Source organism: Cynoglossus semilaevis, chromosome 6, assembly GCF_000523025.1.
Source record: "Cynoglossus semilaevis isolate Cse_v1.0 chromosome 6, Cse_v1.0, whole genome shotgun sequence".
In the NCBI taxonomy this organism is placed as follows: Eukaryota; Metazoa; Chordata; class Actinopteri; order Pleuronectiformes; family Cynoglossidae; genus Cynoglossus; species Cynoglossus semilaevis.
In genome coordinates this window covers 16897645-16924651 of record NC_024312.1, presented here as the reverse complement: position 1 = coordinate 16924651, position 27007 = coordinate 16897645, and the positions used below count along the sequence as shown (strand labels likewise).

Here is a 27007-nt window from a genome sequence, read left to right as displayed (position 1 = left end):
GTCGTGCCAGACATTGTTCAGAAGAAAAGCGTGCTTTAATTAAAATGTTGATTGGAGAGGGGAAAACATATAAAGAATTGCAGAAAATGGTAGGCTGCTAAGCTAAAATGATCTCCAATGCTTTAAAATGGAAAGCTAAACCAGAGAGACGTAGAAGAAAGCGGAAGACTACGATTCGAATGGATCGAACAATAGCCAGAATGGCAAAGAATCAGCCAATGATGAGCTCCAGGGAGATCAGAGACGACCTGAAGTTACCTGTGAGTACCGTGACAATTAGAAGACGCTTGTGTGAGGCCAGAAGCCCCCGCAAAGTCCCACTGTTAAAGAAAAAGACATTTTCTGAAGAGGATGCAATTTGCTAAAGACCATATCGACTGGCCTAAATCGAAAGGGAGAAACATTTTGTGGACTGATGAAAGTAAGATTGTTCTTTTTGGCTCCAAGGGACGCAGACAGTTTGTCAGAAGACCCCCAAACACTGAATTCAAGCCACAGTACACCGTGAAGACCGTGAAGCATGGTGGTGCAAGCATCATGATGTGGGGCTGTTTCTCTTATTATGGTGTTGGGCCTATTTACCAGGGATCATGGATCAATTTGCTTACATCAAAATACTTGAGAAGAGGAAATGCAGAAGAGGAAATGCCCTTGAAATGGGTGTTTCAACAAGACAACGAATGGAAATAAAAATATTATAAGGATTTTGAGCTTTACTCACGTTTTATAAAACACTGCTATTATTTTGAACACAACTGTACTTTTTCACAGCACTGTATTTGTTGAGAACATAGACAGTAATATGTTGTCCTCACTAGGTGGCGACAGATGTAATCAAAGAGTTTGCAGCAGATTCTGTGAAATACTTGGAGCTTCGAAGTACACCAAGGGAAGAGAAAAACACAGGTAACTACAATCTGTCTGCTTTTATAATTGTTTACCCAGTTGTTACCAGGATGTACAAGTGCAATTGCTGATTTTTTTTTTCCACTAAAATTTAGCCATTGTGGTAGTTAGGTATTTAAACAAAATAATCTACAAAGAAGAAGAGGCGGACGATTGATTCGGACAAAAAGAGAAAAGAGAAAGTATAGAAGTGTTGGTCTGAGGTTTGGAACTCTGAATGTAGGTACAGTTACAGGGAAAAGCAGAGAACTAGCTGATATGATGGAAAGAAGAAGAGTAGACATTTTGTGTGTGCAGGAGACCAGGTGGAAGGGCAGTAAGGCTAGAAACATTGGAGGAGGCTACAAACTGTTTTATCATGGTTCAGATGGGAAGAGAAATGGAGTAGGGGTGATCCTAAAGGAAGAATATGTAAGAAATGTGGTAGAGGTGAAAAGAGAGTCAGACAGGTTGATGTGTGTGAAGGTAGAAGTAGAAGGAGAGATGATTAATGTTGTTAGTGGTTATGCCCCACAGGTGGGCTGTGAGTTGGAAGAAAAGGAGAAGTTCTGGAAGGAGCTAGATTGGATGGTAGAGAGTATCCCCAGGAGAGAGAGAGTGGTGATTGGAGCAGACCTAAATGGTCATGTAGGGGAAGGGAACAGAGGAGATGAGGAAGTGATAGGCAGGTTTGGTGTTAGGGAGAGAAACGTAGAAGGACAGGCAGTGGTAGATTTTGCAAAGAGAATGGAAATGGCTGTGGTAAACACATATTTCCAAAAGAAAGAGGAACATAGGGTGACTTACAAGAGTGGAGGCAGGTCCACACAGATAGATTATATTCTATGTAGAAGATGTAATCTGAGGGAGATTAGAGACTGTAAGGTGGTGGCAGGTGAGAGTGTAGCCAAACAACATCGGATGGTAGTGTGTAAAATGACGATGGAGGTGACAAAAAGGAAGAGAGTGAAGACAGAGCAGAAGATCAAGTGGTGGAAACTAAGGAAAGAGACATGTTGTGAAGACTTCAGGAAGGAAGTAAGGGCAGTTCTGGGTAGTGTTGAGATATTCCCAGATGATTGGGAGACTACAGCTGCAGTGATGAGGGAGACAGGTAGGAAGGTGCTAGGTATGTCCTCTGGGCAGAGAAAGGAGGACAAAGAGACCTGGTGGTGGAATGAGGAGATCCAGGAGAGTGTGCAGAGAAAGAGATTAGCGAAGAAGAGATGGGACAGTGACAGAACAGAAGAGAACAGACTGGAGTACAAAGAGAGGACAAGGGAGGTGAAGAGGGAAGTGGCCAAGGCCAAACAAAAGGCATATGAGGAGTTGTATGAGAGTTTGGAAACAAAGGAAGGAGAAAAGGAGTTGTATAGATTGGCGAGACAGAGAAATCAAGCTGGGAAGGATGTGCAGCAGGTGAGGTTGATTAAGGACAGAGAGGGGAATGTGATCACAAGTGAGGAAAGTGTGCTGAGAAGATGGAAGGAATACTTTGAGGAGTTGTTAAATGAGGAAAATGAAAGGGAAAGTAGAAACGAGGAGCCAGAGACTAGTAGGAAGAAGGTAGATCAGGTTAGAAAGGATGAAGTTAGAAAAGCCCTGAAGAGGATGAAGAGTGGAAAGTCAGTTGGTCCTGATGACATACCAGTGGAAGTATGGAAGTGTTTAGGAGAAGTGGCAGTAAATTTCCTGACTGGTTTGTTTAACAGAATTTTAGAGACTGGCAAGATGCCTGATGAGTGGAGAAAAAGTGTTCTGGTGCCAATTCATAAGAAGGGTGATGCACAGAGTTGTAACAACTACAGAGGGATAAAGTTGATGAGCCATACAATGAAGATTTAGGAAAGAGTAGTTGAAGCTAGGTTGAGGCAGGAAGTGGAGATTTGTGAACAACAGTATGGTTTCATGCCTAGGAAGAGTACCACAGATGCAATATTTGCCTTGAGGATGTTGATGGAGAAGTACAGGGAAGGTCAGAAGGAGCTGCATTGTGTATTTGTAGATCTAGAAAAGGCATATGACAAAGTGCCAAGGGAGGAATTGTGGTTTTGTATGAGGAAGTCAGGAGTGGCAGAGAAGTATGTTAGTTTGGTGCAGGACATGTATGAGAATAGTACAACAGTAGTGAGGTGCGCTGTTGGGAGGACAGAAGACTTCAAAGTGGAGGTGGGACTACATCAAGGATCGGCCCTGAGCCCCTTCTTGTTTGCTGTGGTGATGGACAGATTGACAGATGAGGTCAGACAGGAGTCCCCATGGACTATGATGTTTGCAGATGACATTGTGATCTGTAGTGAGAGTAGGCAGCAGCTAGAAGAGAACCTAGAGAGGTGGAGGTTTGCACTAGAAAGAAGAGGAATGAAGGTCAGTCGCAGCAAGACAGAGTACATGTGTGTAAACGAAAGGCAGAACAGTGAAATAGTGAGGCTACAAGGAGCAGAGGTGGTGAAGGTGCAGGAGTTTAGGTACTTAGGATCAACTGTTCAGAGCAGCGGAGACTGTGGAAGAGAGGTGAAGAATAGAGTACAGGCAGGATGGAACAGCTGGAGAAAAGTGTCAGGAGTGATCTGTGACAGAAGAGTGTCAGCTAAGGTGAAGGGAAAGGTTTACAGGACAGTGGTGAGACCAGCCATGATGTATGGTTTAGAGACAGTAGCAATAGGCAGAAGACAGGAGGAGGAGCTGGAGGTGGCAGAGTTAAAGATGCTAAGATTCTCTTTAGGAGTGACAAGAATGGACAGGATCAGGAATGAGGTCATTAGAGGGACAACACAGACAGGAAGGTTTGGAGAAAAAGCTAGAGAAGCCAGATTGAGATGGTTTGGACATGTGCAGAGGAGGGACAGTGGATACATTGGTAGAAGAATGTTAGAGATTTAGCTACCAGGTAGGAGAAAGAGAGGAAGGCCAAAGAAGAGATATATGGATGCAGTGAGGGAGGACATGCAGATAGTTGGAGTCAGAGTAGAAGATACAGAGAACAGGGAGAGATGGAAATCAATGATTTGCTGTGGCAACCCCTAAAAAAAAGGGACAAAGCCGAAATAAAAAAGAATCTACAAATGCAAATAAAAAACAATACATTTTTTCATTTATTTATAATAATGTAAGATTTTAGTTTACACGTCTGTTAAAAAGGCTCTATTTTTTTAAAATATTTTTCTGATTTTCTGATAGTGTTCAAGCAACAAATTAAAACATTTTGCTGATTTTGTACTTGGTATTTTTTAGGGTTAACAAAAAGGAAATATATTGAAACCATCATCAGAGCAATCCAGATGTGTAAAAATGAAGGACTGGACATTGATGTCAGGTAAGTGTTGTTCACAAAAACTGGTCTTGTCCAATCTAGCTCTGATGCTATTTGTGTTCATTCATTCCAAAGGTTTCTCGTGGCCATCGACCGGAGGAATGGACCTGAGGTTGCCATGGAGACAGTAAAGCTGGCCGAGGAGTTTCTGCTCTCTTCTGATGGTCTGGTGGTGGGACTTGATGTCAGTGGAGACCCTACGGTCAGTCCACCAGTTTGAAGACTTTGCTCAAAGTTTTTAACATTTCTCGCCGAATTATGTCTGATATAATCTTTTTTTTCTTCTTTTTAAGGTTGGTAGTGTGAAAACTTTACTTCCAGCTCTAGAGAGGGCAAAGAACAGTGGACTGAAATTGTCACTGCACCTTTCAGAAGTATGAAAACTCTTTTCTTAAATCCTTTAACACGTCTGACTGTTCTTACGTGCAGTGACTATACAAAATATGTTGTAGGTACCGTCCCAGCTGGAGGAGTCCGACCTGCTGTTGAATTTACCTCCTGACAGGATCGGACACGGAACCTTCTTACATCCTGAGGTTGGCGGATCTCAAGGTCTTGTCGATAAAGTGCTGAAGCACAATATTCCATTAGGTGAGACAGGGATGAAGAACAACTAATTATCTGTAATCACTAGAGTATGTTTCGACTGGATATTTGATCTCTCGTCTCCTCTCTGCTACAGAATTATGCCTCACGTCTAACGTTAAAGGACAAACGGTTCCATGTTACTCCAAGCATCACTTCAAGTACTGGTACCAGCTTGGACATCCCACTGTGATCTGTGTAAGTTTACTTTTTATAACTTGTCTTTGTTTTTTTTGTGTTTAATTAAAGGAAGACTTTCACTTAAAAGTGAGGGGAAAAAAATTAGAAAACAAAATCTTTGTAGACATTACATATACAACTCTTTTAATAACTTAAGATTAATAAAACTCCAAATTATTTTGAAATAACTAACTAATTTTAGCTTGATACACTGAGCTAAAAGCACAAACACTGAATTAGGTTTTATTAATGTTAGTGTGTATCCTTAAGATAAAGATATATAATTCAAAGGTGTTTTTTTCAAGAACCCTCAATGAAGTGATGTAGAAAAGACCCTTTATAACTGTATAACTTGTATAAAATAGGGTTTTTATATAAAGCTGTGATTATTGTGTCTACATTTGTTTTTAGTAATCAGTTCAACTCCTAATGCAGCTCAACGTCTTTAAATTCACATAGAGATTTAAATTTGTGGGAAAAATGAAGAAAATATTTTGTCAAATCTTTACACAATTTTCCTGTGCTGTTCCTGAACGTATTATTGTAATTGTTAAAAAAAAAAGTTAAAACTTTAAATCCAATCCATCCAAATGTTAGATTTTTAGTAATAAAAACACTGTTGTCGTAAATTGTTGAAAAAAAAAATTTATTTTCTGGAATAAGTTTTAACAAATGGGTCTTCAACAGTATGGAAATCTCAAATGTCTTTGCTGCATCAGAGTTTCTTTACACAAGTAACAACTGCAATTTTCAAGGTTTCACTTGAACATTGTCATGTTTACTAAATACAATCTTAATTCTGTGTCATACCAGACTGACGATAAAGGAGTCTTCTGTACAGAATTGTCTCAGGAGTATCAGCTGGCAGCGTCCACCTTTGGTCTCAGTCGTGAAGCCATGTGGAAACTCTCGCAGCAGGCCATAGACTGTACGTTTGCACCGGAGGTGGTGAAGGAGCAGCTCAGACAGAAGTGGACAGATTTACAGCCGCAGGTGTTTCCATGACAGTGAGTGGAACCTAAAGCCAATCAGACATTTACCTCAGCGTGAGTATAAAACAAAACCTCAAAGTGTGAATTAGCCTCAGGGTGTGTTTTGTTGTGTGTTGTTTTAGACCAAAAAAATTAATAGTAACATTGTTGAAGACTACTGTTAGATAGCTGGACCTGAAATGTTCTCAAGAGTTTTACCTCTGATCTAAGAGACTTCTTCAGTTCTAACTGGTGGTGGGGAGTACAGCAGATATATACTGTGGGTGGGACAAATGGTAAAGCTACTTCAGGACGCTCCTGTTGGGTGGGCCGTCTGGGTCCTCTGGGGAAGTGTTAACAGTTGTAAGGAGTCTGATGGGTAATAGTAATCCTCATCAGAGTGGTTTTGGTCACCTGCCTCTTGGATGTGTGAAACTGAGGTGAATCTTTTGGGTATAGTTCCTAAGAGAGCCTTGTATGTGGGGGATAGGTTGTGTCTAAACCCACCTCGAAACCAAAACCATTCTGATGAGGATTACAACGACCCATCAGAGTCCTAACGACTGTTAACACTTCCCCAGTTGACCTGACAGCAGGGACCTGAAGTAGCTTTATTTTTTGTCCTGGAGGACTGAGAATCTTCATAGATTTAATAAAGATTGTTTAACAGGACATTGATCGCTTTGATCCTTTCAGTCCATCCATAATATCTATGGTACTGTATGTCAGAGCCCCCCTACTCACACATATATAGACACTGTTCTAGAAGTGTGACTCACTGCGGTCAGGCCTTTTTCCCAAATTTGCCGTGCTTGTCCTTGTTTTTCTTGAATTTGCCGTGCTGCATTTCCTTCTTTTTCATTTTGCCGTGCTGAGGAGGATTTCCATTGCTCTGGGCTATCTTTCCTCCATCCAGCTTTCTCTTCTTGTCACTGTAGGGGCAATAAGACACACTTTCAAACAAGTCCTTGTATAATAAGTCAGCACATAGTAACCATCTCTTTAGCCAATAGAGCAGCCATGTCCAAACTGTTCCTCAAGGGGCTGTGTGGCTGCAGGTTTTTGTTCCAACCAACCAAGAGCACATAGTTTGACCAATCAACTGTCTGAAGACTGAGGTCAGTTGATTAAACCTGTCAACTCAGGTGTGCTACTGCTTGGTTGGAACCAAATCCTGCAGCCACAGCGGCCCTTCAAGGAACAGTTTGGTCACCCCTGAAACAGAGGGAACTCAGACACAGTGGCTAAAAAATACATTCTTACATGGATTTAACTGTTAAAGTGAAACAAAATTTATGTCTGAAAATTCTGATAACTGAATATGATTTACCATTGTTGAAAACCAAATGCAATATTTTGTCACCAGAATATTTCATATTTAAAATCCAACTTTTCCCAGAGCAGTATTTACATCAATATTTACCCATTCTATTTCAATAACAAAACATTATGTTTCTCACATTGGAATTCAAATTTAGACTGTGACCCTGATCACTTAAAGTTTACATTTTGACTGAAAAGTAAAATTTTGGATTTTAGTTATTGACATTTCTTGCTTCACTTTTGTGTATTTAGATGTTATTAATTAATCTTTTTTGACATTTGATGGTCTGCTCTGAGAGTGTTTGTTGTTCTGTGTGAATAAAATTGTGGTAAAGACCAATGCATGTTGTTACTTCACCTCTTAATGCTGACGACGGCTGTGCCCCCTGCTGTCTTCAACACCTGATCCCACTCCTCGTCATTCCCCCGGATCCTGTACCTGTTGTTTGATTAAACAGAGCTTAGCTTACGGTAACTTAACAGTGACCTCAGTGTGTAAGTCACTCTGTGGTGCTGTAGAGATACTCACTGCTCCAAGTCCATTTCCTTCACTTTTTCCAAATCCTGCTTGTGTTGCTCCTCGAACTCTTTAGCCGCTTCAGTCTGTCAGAAAGAACAACAGCACAGATTTGGTTTGTAGTCAGGAAAACTACATAGATTAGTTTAGATAGATAGATAGATAGATAGACAGAGTCGTCTCTACATACCAGATCATCACTAAGACTTTTCACCGTCGGCTCCATGCTCACGTCTTTACTTTCCGTCATCTCTGCCTCAACAGCCTTTTCTTGGATGCTGGTAAAACTCTGGCACAGAATTTAGAAAAAAGGATAGACAGGTTAGCAATACAGATGAGTGATATTAAAAAAGTTGTATGTAATACTTTCAATGACGTCAAACTCACTTGCACAAATTTGCGAACAAGCCGGTTGAAAAGACCCATGAGCTGTGAACTCGGGAGATCGAGTTCCTTCTCCAGGTCGTCTACCGACTTATGCTGCAGCCCAACGCCCAGCAGCAAGGCCTGAGAGAGAGAGAATAAAAATGCACTCATTTGCCTTAAAATACGTAACTAAGTCCTGTTTTAGGCCTACTTACACACTGTGCTGCCGACAGCGAGATGTCACCCAGCTGCTTCAGAAAGAACAAGCGTGCAACCGCTGGGATCAGATCCATGATGAGGTGATAATCCACCATGCTCCTGGAATACAACTCCAGACGCCTCAGGTCGTAGGGGCTGAAATGAGCCGCCAGCTCAGAGCTGCTGAGGACTGTGGAGAAACAAAGAGGAGTCAGAGCAGGAGAAAGGAGAACTCATCGGTGGACAGAACAGAAGGAACCTCACTGCTCATCTCCTCCTTGGACTTTTTGTTCTGCAGGATGCTGAGGGCCAGGCTGGGATGGAATCGGCTGAACTGGTAGGAGAGGAGGGACAGGAAGCGACGGCGGAAATCTAAGGGAAATGAAAAGAATTTTTCAGGAGGGCTGAAAATTTTTTATATATATATATATATATATATATCCTTCATCTTGTCAGGCAGTACAGGAGAAGTCACCTTTCCAGAAGGCAGAGAGCCACTGGCTCTGCTCTGGAGCTTCTTCAGTGTTGAGCTCCTTCAGCATCACACAGGAGTGCTCTCCTGTCAGGTCATTCTAGATACCAACATCATCATATTAAACCCCTGATATTCACACACAAACGCTGTGTATTTAGGACAGGATACTCACGGGGGTTTGTCTCAGGTAGACTGGAGTGTAACCTGCTTTTCTCCAGAACCTGTCAGTGAGAAACAAGAAGTACAGACATGTCTTTAGAAATGTTTCCACCAAACCTTTTGCTCCAGATTTCAGGACACTCACTTGAGCAGCTGTGTGGTGAGGCCATAGGAGACTCCTAAATAATCCAGCCGCTCTGCTCTCCTCTCACTCAGCTTCAGCAGCAGTGGAGGCAGCTCCTTCCGTGGAGTAATGACTTCCTCCAGAAGACTGACGGCCTGGAGAAACAACATGTGTTTAGGACGTGTCATTCCTGATCTCTGCCTCTTCTGATGTTGTGCTCACAACCTCAGCGTGATCAGATGTCTCTGGATGTCTTACCTCACTGCTGACGGAGGTGATCTCCTTGTGACTGGCGTTGGCGCTCTCGTCCATGGTGGGAAACTTGCCCTCGTAGTACATCTGCAGGAGCTGCAGGGCCCTGGAGCCGTAACCCATCTGGAGAACATGTGCAGTCGCAGTTACAGACATGAAGCTCATCGGAACGACACCAACAGTTCGGTCTTCTGAATTCTTACCCCCTGGTAGTCTGGGTTGACAGCTATTCGCACCACACGTGCTCCAGAGAGGCTGCCGAACTCTGGGTCTTGGAACTGTGAAGAAGAAATGTATTCATTCCTGCACTGAAGGGGAATAAGGTGTGATTATCTGTTGGTGAACGTTTGACGTTAACACACTTGTTCTGAAACGGTCCAAGGAATGAGATCACCAGACGCCTTCTTCCCTCTGGACAGACTGTTCAGGATGGACTGTCGGGATATTTCTCCCTCCAGACAAACCTGAGGAAACACAGACAAGAGCTTTAAGAAAAACAGGCCTAGATTTTACCCTGGGGTATTTTCACCAGTGTAAAGTGCATTCTGCTTTTTCCCTTTTTGTTAGTCATGATTTATTGCCAGGCAGAGTTTAAAAAATTAAATCAATGTTATTTTTAAAAGTTTTAAATCTGTCTTTAGGACATTTTGTTGGTGAGTTGTAATGTCAAAGTCTACAACAAGGTCAAATATGGTCCAAAAAATACTCCATGGACGTTGTTAGAAATGTTAGACTTCATCCATGTATTGTGTTGGTTATGAGGTGACATCGACTGTACATCCCAGCAGAGTATTTATATATAATCAGACTGAGGTGAAAGCACACCATGATGGTACAGTGTCACTAATGACAATAAATAGATGTTCATCATCTGTGTCTTTATGAAAGGACAGGCTGACCACAGCCTTTTAGGAGTCTAGTTTATTAGACTATACAAGTATGATAAAAACAAATCAGTCTGAGATTTGGTGGATGATCCCACCATTCAGACACACGTGAGCGTTCTTACCTGCACGACGGCGAGCACTTCAGGCAGGGAGTTCTGTGTAGGAGGGACAGGCGGCAGGAGGCAGAAGAGGTGATGAGCCGGAGCATCAGACAACATCTGCAGGTCGTTGGGGGAATTCTGCAAGGAAAGGAAACAAGGAGTCAAGAGTGAAGCACAAAGACTGTGAATAACTCAGGAGCAGCTAGAAACCTCACCTTGTAGTGAGAAGCCACATAAAGAGCCATCAGTCTCTGCAGGAAGGCCTCGGACGCTTTGTGGTAACAGAAGAGAGTGTCTCTGTTCACGTAGTATCTTCACAGTGTGGATTAAGGATGGAACAAATACGTTCTCTTCACTAACAGTTGAAATGTCAGCCTCAACGTGGATGGAAAACAGAGGTGTTTAAATACAGAGCTTACTTTGAACATGTTGGGAAAGTTCCAGTTGTCTATATTTGTCCTTGTTCGACTGTGTGACAGTGAACAATTACATTCTCTTCCACTAGGTGGGGGCAAAGGTTAATAAAATAAAATAAAAAGGAAACTCAGAGCTTTTGAGGAATATTTTCATGCCTGTTGTTTTCTTCAATTACTGCGAGTATATGAGGGTTGTTGTTCAACTAAACAGTCCTACTAAGTCATCTCTTAGGAAATTTAAAGAAAAAACTCTTAGGAAATTCATCTCTTAGGAAATTTAAAGAAAAAAGTCTTTATATTCTATAACATATACTTTTTGGGACATTTCTGTTAGGTGGTGAGCCCCAGTTCAAAACAAGTTGGTAAACACTGGTCCAAGTTTTAGACAACTACTGGCCAACAGAAATGATTAATGAAACGCTCATGTTATTTAGGAAGAGTAGCTTATCAGTCGGAAGTGGAGGATACAGGTCACATGTCTGAGGGAGTGGGCAGCCCGAAATGAGCCTGGGAATGTTGAGACAGTCCAGACAGAGCAGGTCATTCAGCCACTTCTCCACTGCGTCTCCTGGAGAGTACCTGATGGACTCGTGGAGGGAAACCTCATGCAGAGAGCGAGCTGCGGCAGGAAATGAAGAGCAGTCGGTCAAGAGGCGGTCTGTAAGGCTGCTCAGTCAAACACTGAGGTCTAACTGAGGTACGTACCTGCTGCCAGCCTGGCTGTGTTGGTGGTCCTGTTCTCTGCCGACAGGCTCTGCTGACTGTCGGCACTCTGCTGCCTCAACTGCTGAATCAGCTTCAGGGAGAGGGAGCGTCCGGTTCCCTCATACCTGAGGAGAACAACAACATCACTCTGACGTTGATTAATTTTTTATTTATCGACAGAATTATTACTATTAGATAATTCACTGCTAAAAATACAGTGACTGCAACCAATTAAAAATTACATTTTCTTCATCTTTCTTCATCTAAAAGTAAAGTATTATCGACTTTGCAGATTTTCTTTTTATATGTACGATTTAATTATTCAGTCATTGAGTCAGTTTGTATGAGGGAAGGTTCAAAAGTCCCAAGGAAAATGTAAAGATAATATTAAATATGAGCGAACTACAGCTGTGAACTGATCAGAAATTACATCTGTTGAATTACTCATTAGTTGTGGATTAATCAGTTAATGATTAACTCACCATGATTAATCATATAAAATTCATCAATTCCTAAAAAGATGTTTGTGTAAATTTTTCTAACATGAATTATGGAAATAATAACATGGAAAAATGTCACAAATTATGCTAAAGTATAACTTTTGTTTTTTGTAGAATTTATTACTCTGTATCTAAGCTAAAGGGTAAACTAGATCAACTCGATATGGTTAAAAAAAAATTCTGTTTTTATGGATTGAAAAGCCCTCAGAGCTGATGGATTTCTGATGGATCCACATGTTATAAATTTATAAATTAAATTAGACAAAGTCTTCAAATCAAGTTCTTTTTACTGACCCGTTAATAGTTGAGGCCATGAAAACCAAATAAGGGCCCAGCAGGTTCTTCACCAGGGGCAGAGGGATGGCTGCAGCCTCATCAATGACCAGCAGCTCGGCCTGGCCCAGTTTGACTGCATCACCTGGGTGGATGTACTGTGGGCCACAGGAACACAAAGGTTGAAGGACGGTGTCTGCGTCTCATTTGTGAATACTCGCTCAGCTGCGTTCACTTCACCTGAATGGTCTGCCGATGCTCTTTGAAGATGTTAACCCGCACCACGGCTTTGTTAAACTCCGGATTCAACGACTGGATGATTTCATAGTCCAGATGCTCCTACAAAAAGGTGTGAAATATCAGGTGTGTGACGTCAACAGCGTGACGATGAAGAGAAGAGCTGCTGAGGAAACCCACCTGATACTGCAGAGCGTCAAAGCCTTTAAAGATGAACTCAAACATGGTGTGGAGGTTGTCTGGACTCGGTGACGTCACAAAGATGTTGGAGTAGCTGGAACAATGATTGAAAACTCAACATCTTCATTTAAAAGCAGGATGATGTGAAGTTGGATTCAAACCGACTTATAGAAAAGACTGTGTACCCAAAAGCCACTGCTGCAGCTACAGCCAACCCCAGAGCTGCAGACTTTCCACGACCACGAGCGGCGGTCAGAGTCACTGTGCTCCTCAGAGTCTTCTCAGAGATCCCTTCAATAAACTTCAGCACTGCCTTTGCCTGAAGGTCAAGAAAGGTCAAAGAAAAAAAACCCCAGAACAATTAAAAAATAAATAAAATATATATACATTTTTATACTGGGTTTTTTGTTGTTTCTATTTATTTTTACTCTTACAAATGTTTTTCCTGAATACAGGACAGGATATTAATCTTTTTCACACAAATTTTCTTTCATCTTTTCAATTTCAGTTCTTTAATCAAATTAAAGAACATAATAAACTGATGAATCCATTTGTAAAAAATCAACAGCTCTGATTAAATGGGTGATATTTAAATTGTACCTTTCTCTGTCTTTCATTCATCTCTCATTTCATTCAACACTACAGCTTTATTCTAATGTGAGACCTCGGTCTGACTGTTTGAAAACCCTCGACAGCAGGTGTTAGCAGGCTCTCACCTGGTCCATGGTCTTGCAGCGATCCACCAACACACCCACAGGCTGAGTGTCCTGAAGAGACTCCTTCAGGTCCTTCAGCTCCTGCTCTAGCGGAGACAAACCGTCCTCCTATTGCAGAGACAAAACATTTTATTTTTGTTGAAGTGTTGAAGAGATTTTAGTGCAGACTCCTGGATGTTAGTTTTGTCTTTTAATTGTATATATGTAGATATATGGATTCAACCAAAAAGCCCATGATGATGAACTGAAAAGCTATAAAGCAGTGTGGTAGCTGAACTGCTGTCCTGCAGGGGGCAGCTTTGCCCATTTTTTCTTTTTTCTCTCTGTATGAGATACCTAATTAGCTTCACCTGTTTAAAGTTTAATTGGTCTGTGATTCTAAATAAAAAGCAAAAAAAAAATCCTAAACCACTGTATTTTAACGTCTCTGGATATGTCTGTCATCCAGACAACAGTTAACTTTTTACAGCATGTTGGTTCAATCTATCGTTGACAATTACAAAGGCACCTGAGTCTTTGGAGGAACAGGTTTGATGTTGGCCATGTGGGTGGAGATGGGGAGGATGTTGAGCTGGTCGTCAATGACAACACAATTTTTGCAGGATGAGAGAGACAGGATGAACCTAGAAATGGTGAAACAACGTGAATATTACTGTCATAATGATGTGAAGAATCAAACCTCTCAGATAAAGTACAGACCTCTCATTGAAGCGTCCAACAACGTCCTGATGAGCTTCTGTCCTGTACCGAGAATGAACGTCCTGGAAAAGACAAACCACAACAAAATCACACACACACACACGTGTGTGATATATATCTGAACCTCATACTGGTGACATTAACAGTCTCCTGTTTTGTCTCTAGGCGCTGAAGCTAGAGTTAAGAATTGACCCTTGGATGACTCACCATGGTCATGGTGTACAGCTGCTTTAAAGAGTTCATTGTCCGCAGCAGAATCACCACAATCCCACCTCCTTCTACTGTCTCTATGGTTCGGGCTAAGAGGTTTGGTGTAAGAGCCTCAAAGTCCTGAGGGAGACAAGTGTTAGACAGAAAATGTTGGTCAAAAATATACACATACATCACCTGAAGAGCTCACTTAAATCTGATTTGGGCTGCTGTGGATCATTACCAGGTTAACCTTTATTCATTTCAATAGTAGCATCTAGTGCAGGTGTGGCCAAACTTTTGGACTTGCGGGCCACAATTGGCCTAAAAGTGAACGGGGGGCGGAGTCAGGAGCAAATAGATGGAGCGTTCGTGTGAAACTAAGATAAATGATATGTAAAAGTCATACATGAAACGTGGGTATCGCAGGAAAAAGGTAGAAGTATAATGATAATATTAATAAGGACTATAATTTGGCAGGCCAAATTAAAGAGCTGCTTCTGGGGGCCTTAGCTAGCCTAAGCCTGAGCTGGATATTTATACATGTTTATATATATTTGTTAATGCAAATACTTGAGCAACCTATGAAACAAGAGGTTCAACATATCAGGAAGTGACATCAAATATGTTGGTCTGCATCATTAAAAACCACAGCACTGAGGACATGAGCCCTGAACATTTACAGTTGAAGTATTTCTCCATTTGGATTTTAACATTTTATTTTAAAGAATACTGTCTGGACTTCACACACTCACCTGTAGAACACACATGCCAAAGGTGTTTCCCAGGATCTTGTGAGTTTCGTTGTAGTAACAGTAGCGTATGTTGGTGGCAGCTATGAACAGTTCAAAGGGGTCGTCCTGGTTCAGATTCAGCGTTCCTGTTTTGATCTTCTTCTGCAGCTGTTTCATGCGCTTCTTGCGATTGCTGTACCGGAAATGAGGAGATGAGTCAAAATCTCCACACTCTCCTTCATAACATAACACAACACTCTAACTAACAAGGAGGAGGAGGAGGAGGAGGAGCTGAGGCTCACCTGCTGAAGCCTAGATCCTTCTTGTAGCACCACAGAACTGAGGGTCGTGCTTTCACACAGGCTTTGGACAGCATATGATGCAGGATGACAACCTGAACCAGAGGCAAATGTAACTTGATTGACTGCACAGGGATTTGACACATTCTTCCATCACCTCAACCATCGTTTGTCTCCAATTATACACTAACTGATTAAATATCCTTCTTTGCTACTTCGATATGAATCTCTTCTCCAAAATCATTTAAACATTACATCAAAAACACCACTCAGCATTTTTCCAAAGAATTCTTATTGTTCTGAAATCGAATCTACAATGAACTACCACAGCTGCCCATCTGTCATTCTGAGAGCACATCTCACTGCTTTATCTTTCTCTATATTTTACACAAGCCTCATCACAATAATATGTGAATCTAATGCCGAGAATATAATGTAAAATGAACCTGGGAGAAGGGAACAGGTTACCTGGTCTCTTCCACGATCTCCAACCACCACAAACATGGTGCGGTGCTGCAGTGCCACGCCATTCTCTATCTGCACACGGATGCGGTTGTCTACCTTTTTACGGACTGTTGCCATTGTTTTCCTATAAGCGACAGAACCAAATGAAACAACATATAACGAGGTATCGTTAACACACTAATCAATATGGCGTGAAGTTTGTTCGGTTTAGTGGGCAGTGCTGAAGTTAGACCGAAATTCTGAAATAAACGAGTCATAAAATGCAGTCAGAGAAGCAGGTAAAAACATCACGACACTTAAAACTTAATTTCCAAAGTAAAGCGTTTTCTCATTTACCTTCAATGTTGTCTATTAATAAATGTTTGCTTAGAGATTCGGAAGCTAAACTTAAAGCTCAGCCATCACGCTGTTGATAACTTACACTCACGTGGAGACAGTAGCTCATGGAGGACCCCGCTGTGACGTCATCACAGTGCGACCTCCCCTGAGTAAACAGGTGGTGTGCCCTAAGTTAAAGAACGTTAATTTATGTTCGAGATTGACATATTCATACGACAGACAGTTATTAAACGTTAGTTTGAGTGAAAACTGACGAGTTGATTTTGGGAGGGGGGTTAAATAAAGCCAAAGTGGTCAAATGTGTGGCTGTAACGTTGGGATGCAAATAACGGCTGTATGAGTAATAACCAGCAGAGGGCGGTGTTTTATATATTCCTTTTGAATAAGGATCCGTTTTCTAGGTGTGAGCCATGGATACAGCGCGTCCTTTTCTTATAGCGTTCTCTTGAATGACTTAAACCAATGCAATGAACTACAGACCAATGCAATTGAAAATATAAACACGTGGCACAATTTACCTGAAAGATATACAAGTAACAATTTGTTGATCACCATATTTAATGTCTAAATGTTAAATCTCAAATTTAAAATATACACTCAGAGGTAAATCAAGAATCTTATATTTTCCAAAAAAAAAGCTGGTATCAGGGCTATTAATCGGACACATTTTGTGTAAGAATTTGGCTACATGGAAGTCTAAGAAATAAAAACAAGAAAACACTATTAAGGCTGCAGTTTCACAACTTCTGCATCCAACCCTACAACTTCTAGACCACCTTATTAGGTTCACTCAAAAACGCAGTGAACAATGTGTATGCAACACAACTTTATTGAAACTCTTGAAGCAACATCAATTCACAAACAAGAAAACGGGAGCGCAATGAACATAAAAGGCTTTTTTTTAAGAATCAAAATGACGGACTGAGAAAGTGGGGGGGAAAAAAACACTCCCAAGGTTTGGACCAGCAGTGGCAGGTGCATTTGTTTTATACAAAAAATAACTTATGAAATCTTTCAAGTTTACAGGAATATTGTGTAACACATGGCTTGTGTAACCCGATGAGTTCGTTAACAGCTTACCTTGTGTTTTAGACTCTAAATGATCAATTCCCTAACATCAAAGCAGGCATCACTTTGATTAAAGAAACAGTCAAAATACCACTAATGAAGAACCGAGAGAAAAGAACATGATTGAGGTGGGGCATGTCATGATTGAATTTCAAATTTTCAGTGTGGTGCAATTAAATCAGTCACAGTCATTAAGAAAGGCTTCTTGTTTTCAGGAGCGCATTGCTTGAGTGCTGCCTCTCGACACTCCTCTGGGACCCTGACTGGCTCCACGCTTGTAGTTCTGTTGGTAACCATCCTTCACCAACAAAAGGAAAGAGAGGCAACTTAGTAAAATCTTCAACAAGGATCAGTGACATTAGGCGAGTGTAAAGTTTGCCTTTTGTACCCTCTGATAATTCCCATTGGAGTAGTCCCGGGGCGTGTGGAACTGAGTCTGCCCATAACCAGAGTTTGGAGTGTTGTTGAAGGGAGGACGATAGCCTTCATAGGCACCTAGGGCAAAACATAAACAAAACTTTGACTTAGAATACTAGTGACCATAGATAGCAATGATAAGTTTTAAGATCTAAGAGCTGAAGTCAAAGAAAACATGAAGGAGCTGCTCAGTGTAAAGAACAACACTGTCCAGGTTCTGTGCCTGTAGGTGAGGGGGCAACAGGAAAGCTCACATTTCTCGCCTTTTGCCTCTGAGGTCAGCCCAAAGGTGGACTAAAGCCTGAGATTGGTCTTTGACTTACCCAGCTGCGGGGAGGAAGCAGGTTCTCTGACTGATGGCTAGGAGATCAGACTGACTAACATTGATATCACATCATCTTCCAAATTAAAACACGCAGACAAAGTGTACCATCCATATTTACTTTCACAAATAAAGAATGTGATGCCATGTCATGTGGGACATTTCAAGCATGTAGACCATTCACACTGAAGTCTGACCGTGCATTTAAACTATTGTAAGAACATCTATGGGTGAGGCGGAATCAGAAAAGAAAAAAATACAGTATGAAGCAACAAGACCAACAGTCGACGTCACTTTGGCAAAAAGCAGCCACATCTGACATAATATTCCTTATGTACTGTAATAAGTATCCGCACTTTATTAGAAAGGTCACCAGGTCATGTGTTCAATCACTTACTGCAGAAAAAAAACTTTAATTATACCACTTACAGTAAGATAATGTAGTTACATTGTGTTGTTTGTGTTATGTTAAGTGTACCTCGGAAACCATTGGATGAGCCTCTGTAACCGTTGATCATACCCCTGGCATTACGAGGTCCACCGCGGGACATGCCTCTGCTGTTGTAGAAGGACTGAGGCTGCCTGCCGAAGCCTGGGCCCTGCTGAGACGGTGGCTGATGACCACCTGTCTGGTCTTGTGAATGAAAAGCACCGACTACTAGGGAAACACACGAGATGGAAGACAGTCAGACTGTGTAGTCCACAGTCCACTTGACATGAAGACGACTATGATGAAAATGTTCCCACCAGACTGCAGCTGTTCTGTCTGAATATCCGTCTGCTCCACAGGATGCTGTGACTGGTTACTGAAGGCCTGGTTGTAGCTGTTCTGGTATTGGTTGGCCTGGTTTAGGGCCTCTGTCTCAGTGGCTGGTGGGACCGGGGCATTGAGGTTGAACACCTGAAGTTAAACAAGGAACACATTGTGATGAAGCCATAACCAGAGAAAAGGTCACAGGCTCATTAGAAGGCTTACTATTTCCTGGATGTAGTTGCATGACTACAAAATATACTACAGAAGTAAACTTAACTCACAGACAGTTCGACTAGTGTGACATCAAGTAAACCTGACCATTCAATTATTTTAACCCACATAATGTTGGGTAAACAACATGGCAATTTGTCATCTCGCTGTTACCGTCTGCATTGACTGGAATGGTGCTGCGTTGACGTTGATACCACTGCTGTGAGGAGCTTTGGAGACGGGCTGGAAAACCTGTGCCTGAGAGGCCTGGGGGAGCGCTGTGGAGGAGGGAGGCTGCTCTGATGTCAAGGACAGTGAGGTCTGTGGAAAGAGATAAGACAGCAAATTGTTACACTTCATGTCAAGGTCATCAGCCAAACTGTACAACTGAAAAGATTAGCTGCACAACGCAAAGCCAGGTTAACAAGACCCGTTGTTAATGTGTAAAAGTTAAATATTTACATTTAAAAATGATAGGGTTAAAGTTAATTAAAGAGTTAGTCTAATTTAAAAAAAAAACAAAAACTTAATGACAGCCTTACTGACCTGAATGGGGTCGATGGAGTCAGGTGACGGTCGAGGATCTGGTGTGTGTGAGGTCTGATACATGGGAGGTGGTGTGGGGGAGACAATAGGAACCTGTAGTAGAGGGGGAGGGGAAGGCAACATTAAACAATATATTGATTAAAAAAAAAAACAGATGTAATTCCTTTCAGCATGATGCCTCGTGTTTAGTGACTATTTATTAGAATTCAACATAATCCCTGTACAGAATCTGTTGACAGCCGCAAGTGCAAGATTAAAAGAAAGCAAAAGTTACACACCAAGTGTAATTAATCTGATCATATACCCATGTACCAAGTGTCAGAAATGAAAATATTACAATGTGTTGCCCAGACTTACTTGCGATGGCTCAGGTTGAACAGGAACAACGTTGGGTTGGGAAAGCCTGGACTCTGGGTGAACTAAGATTTGTGTGACGCACATTAGTCAACGATAACGTAACACTGTTGGACTACAGCTGTAATATTTACACAGCCCATTATAACTCACCAGGAGGGCACACCATCTGTGTCAGGTCCATGTTCTGAGCAGGATTCATGGGCTGTGCCGAGACAATGGCAGGGTCAATGGGCTGACCGTCAAACTCCAGCATTGAGTCCTGAGGTAAGACAAATATTCAGTATCACATCAAAATGAGCAAAAAAATAACTTCTTACAAATCAACAGATCCTGACCTGCATGAAGTTGTACGTCCCCTGCATCTGTGCCATAAGATCCTGCACCACCTGCTTTCTGACCAGGGGGTCAGTCGGAGGAACAGGAGATGCTAAATTCATGGGATGGGCCTCCATGGGAACAGGGGGGGTTGCAGGTTGCACGGGCTGCAGCTGCTGCAAAGCAGTAACTGCCTGAAAAGGACACGTACAGATGTAGGTATTTGCACTAAAATTCCAACTGCAAAATGGCAAAAGAGACGGGCTAATGAGCTTAATTAAAATGCTGCGTAGGCAGCTTTAACTAAAGCTGGCGAACAGAGTTAAACACACACATGCAGAGAGTGAGAGAGCGCGCAGTCATGTAATAATTAACCCTCACATTGTTTGTGAGGAGGAAACAGCAGTGAAACTTTGGCAGAGAAGACCACTGGAAACACAGATGATACTGTTGCTAAGGCAGCGTTCACACCAGACTGATGCCACAAGAACTGTACCTTTAAACCAAAAGATATTTACATATTTATTTTAGGACTACGTACACTGTGTTGTAGCCCCAATGGTTCAGGACAAATACAAATCCTTCCATGACCTTTAACAGTAATTCACCAAAAAAATATAGCACAGAGAAACATATAAATGGATGTCAATTAATATAGCCTGTTAGGAGTGCCTATAGTTTGTCAACCGATTTGAATACTTCTATTCCTGACATTATTGTTTTTACTGGGTAATAAACCCCAGAGGAAATAGAAACCACTGCTGCTTACCTCTGTTTCTGTGGTCCACTCATCCCCCTGCTCCTTCTCACTGCCACTGTATGTGCCGTCTGGAATGAACTGTCTATTTACAAACTGGAAGCAAGAAAAAAAAAAAAAGGTTAGAACCAAAACACAAAAGCTGAGAGAGTTCATCTGCGAGGGGAATACTGATCTCACCTCTGTCGTTTCTACTGCAATGGGCTCCGTGAACTCTTCTATTATTTCAGTTTCTGCAGAGACAAATACAATTCAGAGTTGATGACTAAGCAGTTTCTTTATAATCAGGGTTGGTGCAGAAAGACTTTGGAGATGAACTAGGACCTGGATCAACGTTCTGCTCCTCTACCTCTGTCGATTCAACTTCTGCTGCTGACACCACTGCTATAGCTGCTGGCTCCTCTTCCACCTCACAAACTCCATTTTCATGAGATGGGACCCTGTCAAAGTACCCGCTCAGCAGAATCTGGTCCAAAGTCTCTCTCAGTGCCTTGTCTTAAAAAAAAAAAAAAATTTTGAACCGTCATTCAGTAAGTGTGAGGCAATGAACGTAGTACAGGATAACTGTACAAGGAGAGATTTTATTTTCTCCAAGATTGACCAAGGGACTCCAATAATAATTCTTAAGTTAAAGTAAAGATAAAACAAAGTGAATGAGGTGGAACAATTGCTGCGTTTGTTGAACTCTGTGTATTTAATGAGAATATTTCAGTTCAATCCCATTTGATCTGAAGTAAAACCCAAATAAGAAAGAGTATAGTCTTTGTTTCTTAGGATTTATAGTATAGTATAGTATAGAGTATAGTCTTTGTTTCTTAGGATTTTGAAGTGTCCATCAATTTGAATAAAAAAGACTTTTATAACTGAAAACTGTTCAAGAGAAATAAAAATAAAAAGTAGAAATCAGGTCAATGTTTCGTTTACTGCCTCATGTCTGTCTCTAAAGCTTGTTCCAATAAATCTGTTCCTGCCTCGATAATTATCTCCTCCAGTCACTAAGTAACTAAAGTAAAGAAGTTGTTCTGTGTCACTGCAGACAACTGGGTCACCACTATCCTAAAATGACTCCGGAGATCTGACCAGTGAATCTGTTGGCGACAGGGCCAGTGGCACTGTGCCTCTCTGCTGAGTCAGGATAAGCACATGGACCTCAGTTCCCAGAGCAGAATGCTGCAGTGCATTTCCCAAGGCCAGAGAATGCAGCGATGCCAATATATCCAGTGCCTGATTATTAACAGTCTCCTGCGTACACACAGTACACTGATAAAATACAAAGCACACACCTACATTATCAAATTAAGATGCTTTTATAGCCCATTATATAATAAGATAATACTAGGGTTTTTTTAACTCTATTGTCCTGGGACCACTTTAAATTTGGGCCAAATCACTTTGACATTTGACCCCGGGGAGTGATGCAACCTCTATCTAAACACAGGTTCTTTCAACAACTGCTTCCACAGCTGTTTTTTCTAAATGAAGCCAAGTCTCATTAGTCCTAATTTTAAAATGTTAATTACAATCTAACTATAAAAGATTCTCCTCATCTCCAGCACAGGTTTAATCTGCTTTGGATTTGAATGACATATACAGCCAGAAACAGCATATTATGTTATTGTATGTGTTTTAATGCATTGTTTTCAAGATGTAAAAAGTGTTCCCCTCATTCTATATACCAAAAACATTCTTTTTAGAATTTCACAAACAAAAGGATATCAAAACATTTGTTACAACTCACATGTTGTTCCAACCACAGCCTTGTCCTTCCCTTCCAACAGGTCCCAGAGGTGCATTGATGCTTCTTCATACTGGTTGACAAACCTGTGGTTGTACAAATGTTGGATGAGTCACTGGTATTATAACAACAATCCAGAGGTTTATGCCTGTTAGCAACACGAGCTTAGACCAACCTGACACTTTGATCACGGTCTGGTCCCACTAACTTGTAGAACTCGTCAAAAGCTGCGAGGTCTGCATCTGTTAACGGTGACCCTCCCAGTCCCTGCTTCAGGTCCTGTCGAACAGTTTCATCTCCAAGCCGGTCCAGGAGAAACTGCAGCTCCAAAATCGTCTTCAGCCTCCTCTGTTCTGCTTCTTCACGCTGCAGCTGCTCCCTTCGTGCAGACTTCTTCACCACCTTCTGGATCTATTGGTAATTCACACCAACAAAGTAAGGCTTAGGTTGAACAGGTGCACAACATTCCTTATACATCAATATCAACCCTACATCTTGTCCCAGGGCAGTGAATGTCTTCTGTAGCTCTCTGGCAAATTCCAAATTATTCACGACTTCTTGAAACTTGGAGAGTGCCTCCTAAAAGACCAAGAAATAAACTTTTTCAGATTGTCATCGAACATGTATGATGAAAATCATGATGCAGGCCTTTAAAAACCCACCAGCTGGTCCTGATTGAGACGTTCCCCATTATTCTTCCTGACTTGATAATCGTCCAGTTTGCTCTGTTGGCAGACAATTCAAAATAAAGTTAAAATGTAAAGTCGGAAGAATTTTTTTGTTCACAGGTTAAGTTATAGCTTTAGTCTAAATGTGTTGGATAATTTGTATTATAGGCCTTACCTTTTTCTTTTCCATATTACGCACTTTCTTCTCAATGACACAGAGGACTTGCTTCAACACTTCAGACTGTCCTCCAAGTGGAACACTGCCCATTGACCCTGGAGCGGATCCCACCTCTGGGCTTGCAGTCATAACTGCTCTGTTTGCATTCATCGCCGAGGGCATCTAAAATAAAGGCATCAAATTCATATCTTCTTATTTCTGTAACCATGTGACTTATACAGTGCACATAATACAGCGTTTGTTTATGGCTGTAGGCTTTCATATCACAACAATGCCAGGCCTCAAGCTACCACAAAAACATGAAAATGTTTCAAGGTACAGATTTAAACCTGAGTGAAAGATAATCCAGATGATGCATAATACTGTGTGTTAATAACCTATGCCTGAATAAGAAGATTGTCTGCCTGTGACACCTCTTGGTCTCTAAACCACTGTCATTCCACATCTATTCAAGTCAAATGCTGTTTTCCACAGTGCGTTTTTGAGCCATTTTCTTACAGCATGGGGGTTCAGATTACAGTTAAGTAGTGTAGGGCTGGCAATCAGCATGAATCAGGAAGTTAATGCAGATCACTGCATTGTCCTCTTCAAAGTCTCTTCACACCCCTCTATGTTGCAAATACAGCAATAGTACATTTGGATTCAAACTGAGCCAACTTATTATGTCAAAGGATTCTTTTTAATGAATAAAATTAAATTAGAAATGATTTGTTGAAAAACTGTTAAACTTACATATCTGTATCAATGATATATAATAATATCTAGATGGTGAATATCTACAATGAAACATCAATAAATATTAAATTAACCTGCTTTTATTTCTCATTAGGCCACTACAAACTGCATGTTTCCACCGTAAAACTACAACTGTTAACCAAAATATTTTCGACACAACCACAGTTTGTTTCGTCATTAAACTGGGAGTTCAGCCATCGCCACTGATTCCTCAACGAATATAAGACCACCATGAATGTATTCAAACACAAAACCGAAATGATAATTAAATGCAGCTCTTGAAAATCAAATACAGTTAATCTGTCAAGAAAAACATATCAAAGACGGACGGATCACCGATCTCAAGTAAAGGGTAAAACAACACAGGAGAAGCCCTGCAATGACTGGTGAGATTTGATCTCTAAATACTGTAAATAAAGTACTCTTACCCACAAATCTGCATTTATCAGATACTGAAAATATAAACCTGCTAAATACAACAGCTGGCTAACTTTAAAAGTAAACCTAGAACTGTCAACCAAATGGAGTATATTTAGTTTTGCTTTATCTTTACACTAGCATACTTTCTCTGTAACATGTGCTAGAGCCACACGGCCCTCGGCCAGCTGCTCTATGGCCCAGAGTGGCCTCAGGAGAGCGGTCAGTATACGGTATTTGGTTAACGGCCCTTTCCACTAACGCGCACACACTGACTTAGCATCCTCATGCGCTGCTAGCTCCGGACAGCAAGGCATGCTAACCGGCTGGGAGTCTCGCTCTCTCGACTATGTCGCCTATTCACTTACCTTAATGTTTGTTTATCCACAGGAAAGCTTGCTAGGGAAACGTACGAATAGGCCAAGTTGTTATTGTTGTTGTGTTGCTTATTTTTCTCTTTTTCGCTTTTGTGGGATCCGCCCCGCCGGCCTCACCGACAACTGAGACGGGTTGAGAGACGGTGAAACTCTTTATACAGGCAAAGGTCCGTTTGTGGGTGTCTCGGATATGCCAGACCAAAAACTTGCTCATGCAGCCACTCTAGTTCATAATTAAAATTGTTATGACCATCTCAGGCTCAAAATTAAAAACACTAAATAAAAAATATAGGTACGTTATAAATTTGAATCCAATCGATTTGTATTCAGTTGCTTTTTTTGCAAAGGCAAATGTTTCAACAACCCCTTGGCAGAAAATGTGCACAATCACTAGCTTTGATTAGGTTTCCCTTTTTCATCACTGTGAAGCATGTTTCTGTTACTGCTGGTTTCTCTGCTGCAAGTGCTGCTATGGGCGTGTAGCCAGCTGTTACAATCATTCATCAAATAGTGCATCAACAGCCGCACAGAGCAACGTTTAAACCTAAATAAACATTATAGGTTATACAGAGGGGGCAAAGTTTATTTGAGGGTAAAGTTGTCAGGAAATTTTTTTTTCAAGAATTCCAATACACTATCACACAATGTAATGATCCGTTACGAAAATACTTAACTAGCTGAACTTAAATAATTTAATTTTGAAAGCAGGATAAAATATGTTAGTGAAACAAGATAATCAGAACAATTACCTTTTAGAGACAGTTCATCTTCTGCTTAGACTTAGTATCTGTTTGCCAGTTAGAACATAGTTTGGCTACTGATTGTCTTTTGCTGAAAAAATACTTTATATTATTCCCTTTTGTTTCCATTTTCACAAGTTTCCCAGGTGCAAATGCACCAAAGACTTCTTACTGTATAGCAATGCACTCAACCCGTTCCATTGTGGGAACTGTTTTCTTTGGATTTTAATATTTTTTTATTTATTTTACAAGCGATTTTATTATGTAAGCATAGGCAACATTTTCTTGGCTTGAGAGACCATGTTTTTCATATCTGCAAAAATGATATGCGTGCTATAGGCGTACGTTACTCTAATAAACTTGAGAACACTTGAGGCACTTGAGAACTTCGGAACACTTTAACTTACACCTTACAATGACTGGCATGTACCGAAAAGTACCGTATAATAATACATGTTTACGTTTACTGTCACAATTAAAATACAGTGATCTTAAAGGGGCTTTTTTTTTTACTTTAGTATTTAAACAGTTTATTAGGTGGACAGGACCCCTGGTTGAATGTTACAAAATAGCAAAACAAAGTAGCAAAATGTTTTTTTTTAATTAAAGCATCACTTTGTATTATTTAATTCCGATAAATTGTATTAATTTAATTGAACTAAAGCAGAGTACTTTTCTCGATGTAAATGTATACACTGGTCACATAATAGGATAAAGTTTCAGTAAATACATATAGTTGTTATACTTTACATCAGCAGATGGCAGTAATGATCAGCAGTAACACTGCATAAGCAAATTTGTGAATTGTATCTACTCTGATCTATTTTCAACGATGTCAGTGTAGGAAATGCAATTTAACTGAAGTGATTGTACCAAAAATATTAAATTAAAAGCATTTCAGACTTTTTATCAAATCATATTTGTATACATTTGTTGCTTCATGAGAAGTCAACGGACTACCGCAGTGTAAAGAATGTAGCCTTCGTTTGTTTTCGCCTTATTCAGGAAGCAGTTTACATTTCGGCTCCACTATTTGATTGCACTGCTTGACTTGCAATGTTTTCTATGAGGGATAATACTGATTAGGGCAGGATCCCAAGGTACAATTGTGACTCATATCCGCAGCCTAATCTTTTTCAATTAAACAGCAACACTGATCAGCAGCTATTCTCTGTTAGAATTCCAGGGTGGACCTGTGAATTTTACACGGCCATAATACACAAACTAATCACTGTTTTTTAATTCAACTCCATGCAGTAAAACGGAACAATGGAACATTCCTACATTGTCTTGTTAGAAGGGAGTTTTAAAAATCCCCACAGG

General features: G+C 40.9%; 3 protein-coding genes across 8 annotated transcripts in view; 1 reads left to right on the top strand and 2 right to left on the bottom strand.

The window, feature by feature from the left end:
• The window catches only part of mapda (N6-Methyl-AMP deaminase), a 9889-nt gene extending 3908 nt beyond the window's left edge, over positions 1-5981 (top strand). For both annotated transcript variants that reach the window (XM_008312426.3, XM_008312427.3), the window contains 7 exons: positions 819-906; positions 4120-4201; positions 4274-4400; positions 4492-4572; positions 4651-4789; positions 4881-4981; positions 5777-5981. In XM_008312426.3, coding sequence (XP_008310648.1) covers positions 819-906; positions 4120-4201; positions 4274-4400; positions 4492-4572; positions 4651-4789; positions 4881-4981; positions 5777-5968 — 810 coding nt within the window. In that variant the 3' untranslated portion in view covers positions 5969-5981. The remainder of the gene's footprint in view (positions 1-818; positions 907-4119; positions 4202-4273; positions 4401-4491; positions 4573-4650; positions 4790-4880; positions 4982-5776) is intronic.
• nat10 (N-acetyltransferase 10) lies at positions 5589-16375 on the bottom strand. 2 transcript variants are annotated; one of them, XM_017033197.2, is made up of 30 exons: positions 16171-16375; positions 15753-15873; positions 15288-15379; positions 15007-15178; positions 14270-14392; positions 14063-14124; positions 13872-13986; positions 13364-13471; positions 12833-12966; positions 12648-12741; positions 12471-12569; positions 12252-12388; positions 11458-11582; positions 11221-11371; positions 10552-10648; positions 10358-10474; positions 9711-9812; positions 9552-9626; positions 9355-9471; positions 9118-9251; positions 8986-9034; positions 8814-8910; positions 8603-8710; positions 8356-8528; positions 8162-8281; positions 7965-8063; positions 7787-7860; positions 7616-7696; positions 6714-6866; positions 5589-5981 (listed from the first exon to the last, which is right to left on the bottom strand). In XM_017033197.2, exons 2-29 carry the CDS (start codon positions 15864-15866, stop codon positions 6719-6721), a joined length of 3117 nt encoding a protein of 1038 aa, XP_016888686.1. In that variant the 5' UTR covers positions 15867-15873; positions 16171-16375; the 3' UTR covers positions 5589-5981; positions 6714-6718. The 2 variants fall into 2 exon arrangements, with proteins under 2 accessions (XP_016888686.1, XP_008310646.1); XM_008312424.3 differs by having other exon boundaries at positions 16086-16239.
• A 522-nt stretch (positions 16376-16897) lies between these two features.
• Positions 16898-27007, bottom strand: part of caprin1b (cell cycle associated protein 1b) — a 12375-nt gene continuing 2265 nt past the window's right edge. For 2 of the 4 annotated variants that reach the window (XM_025056478.1, XM_017033016.2), the window contains exons 3-19: positions 23413-23577; positions 23232-23294; positions 23062-23148; positions 22745-22980; positions 22573-22655; positions 21159-21329; positions 21015-21067; positions 20847-20930; positions 20098-20271; positions 19913-20021; positions 19763-19824; positions 19406-19498; positions 19034-19180; positions 18643-18796; positions 18374-18553; positions 17545-17651; positions 16898-17454 (exon numbers count right to left, since the gene is read on the bottom strand). In XM_025056478.1, the coding sequence (XP_024912246.1) occupies positions 17368-17454; positions 17545-17651; positions 18374-18553; positions 18643-18796; positions 19034-19180; positions 19406-19498; positions 19763-19824; positions 19913-20021; positions 20098-20271; positions 20847-20930; positions 21015-21067; positions 21159-21329; positions 22573-22655; positions 22745-22980; positions 23062-23148; positions 23232-23294; positions 23413-23577 (2055 nt within the window). In that variant the 3' untranslated portion in view covers positions 16898-17367. Of the gene's footprint in view, positions 17455-17544; positions 17652-18373; positions 18554-18642; positions 18797-19033; positions 19181-19405; positions 19499-19762; positions 19825-19912; positions 20022-20097; positions 20272-20846; positions 20931-21014; positions 21068-21158; positions 21330-22572; positions 22656-22744; positions 22981-23061; positions 23149-23231; positions 23295-23412; positions 23578-24935; positions 25105-27007 lie in introns of those variants that run through there. The other 2 variants (XM_008312428.3, XM_017033017.2) reach the window with 2 other exon arrangements.

What these genes read in the sequence shown, in the direction of transcription:
- nat10 (XM_017033197.2), bottom strand. Translation starts at nt 15,866, where the DNA reads ATGGCAACAGTCCGTAAAAAGGTAGACAACCGCATCCGTGTGCAGATA. An exon ending in TTGGCATGTGTGTTCTACAG is followed by an intron (nt 14,393 to 15,006) that starts GTGAGTGTGTGA and finishes TGTCTCCCTCAG; the next exon opens with GACTTTGAGGCTCTTACACC. An exon ending in GCCGTCGTCAGCATTAAGAG is followed by an intron (nt 6,867 to 7,615) that starts GTGAAGTAACAA and finishes TTGCCCCTACAG; the next exon opens with TGACAAGAAGAGAAAGCTGG.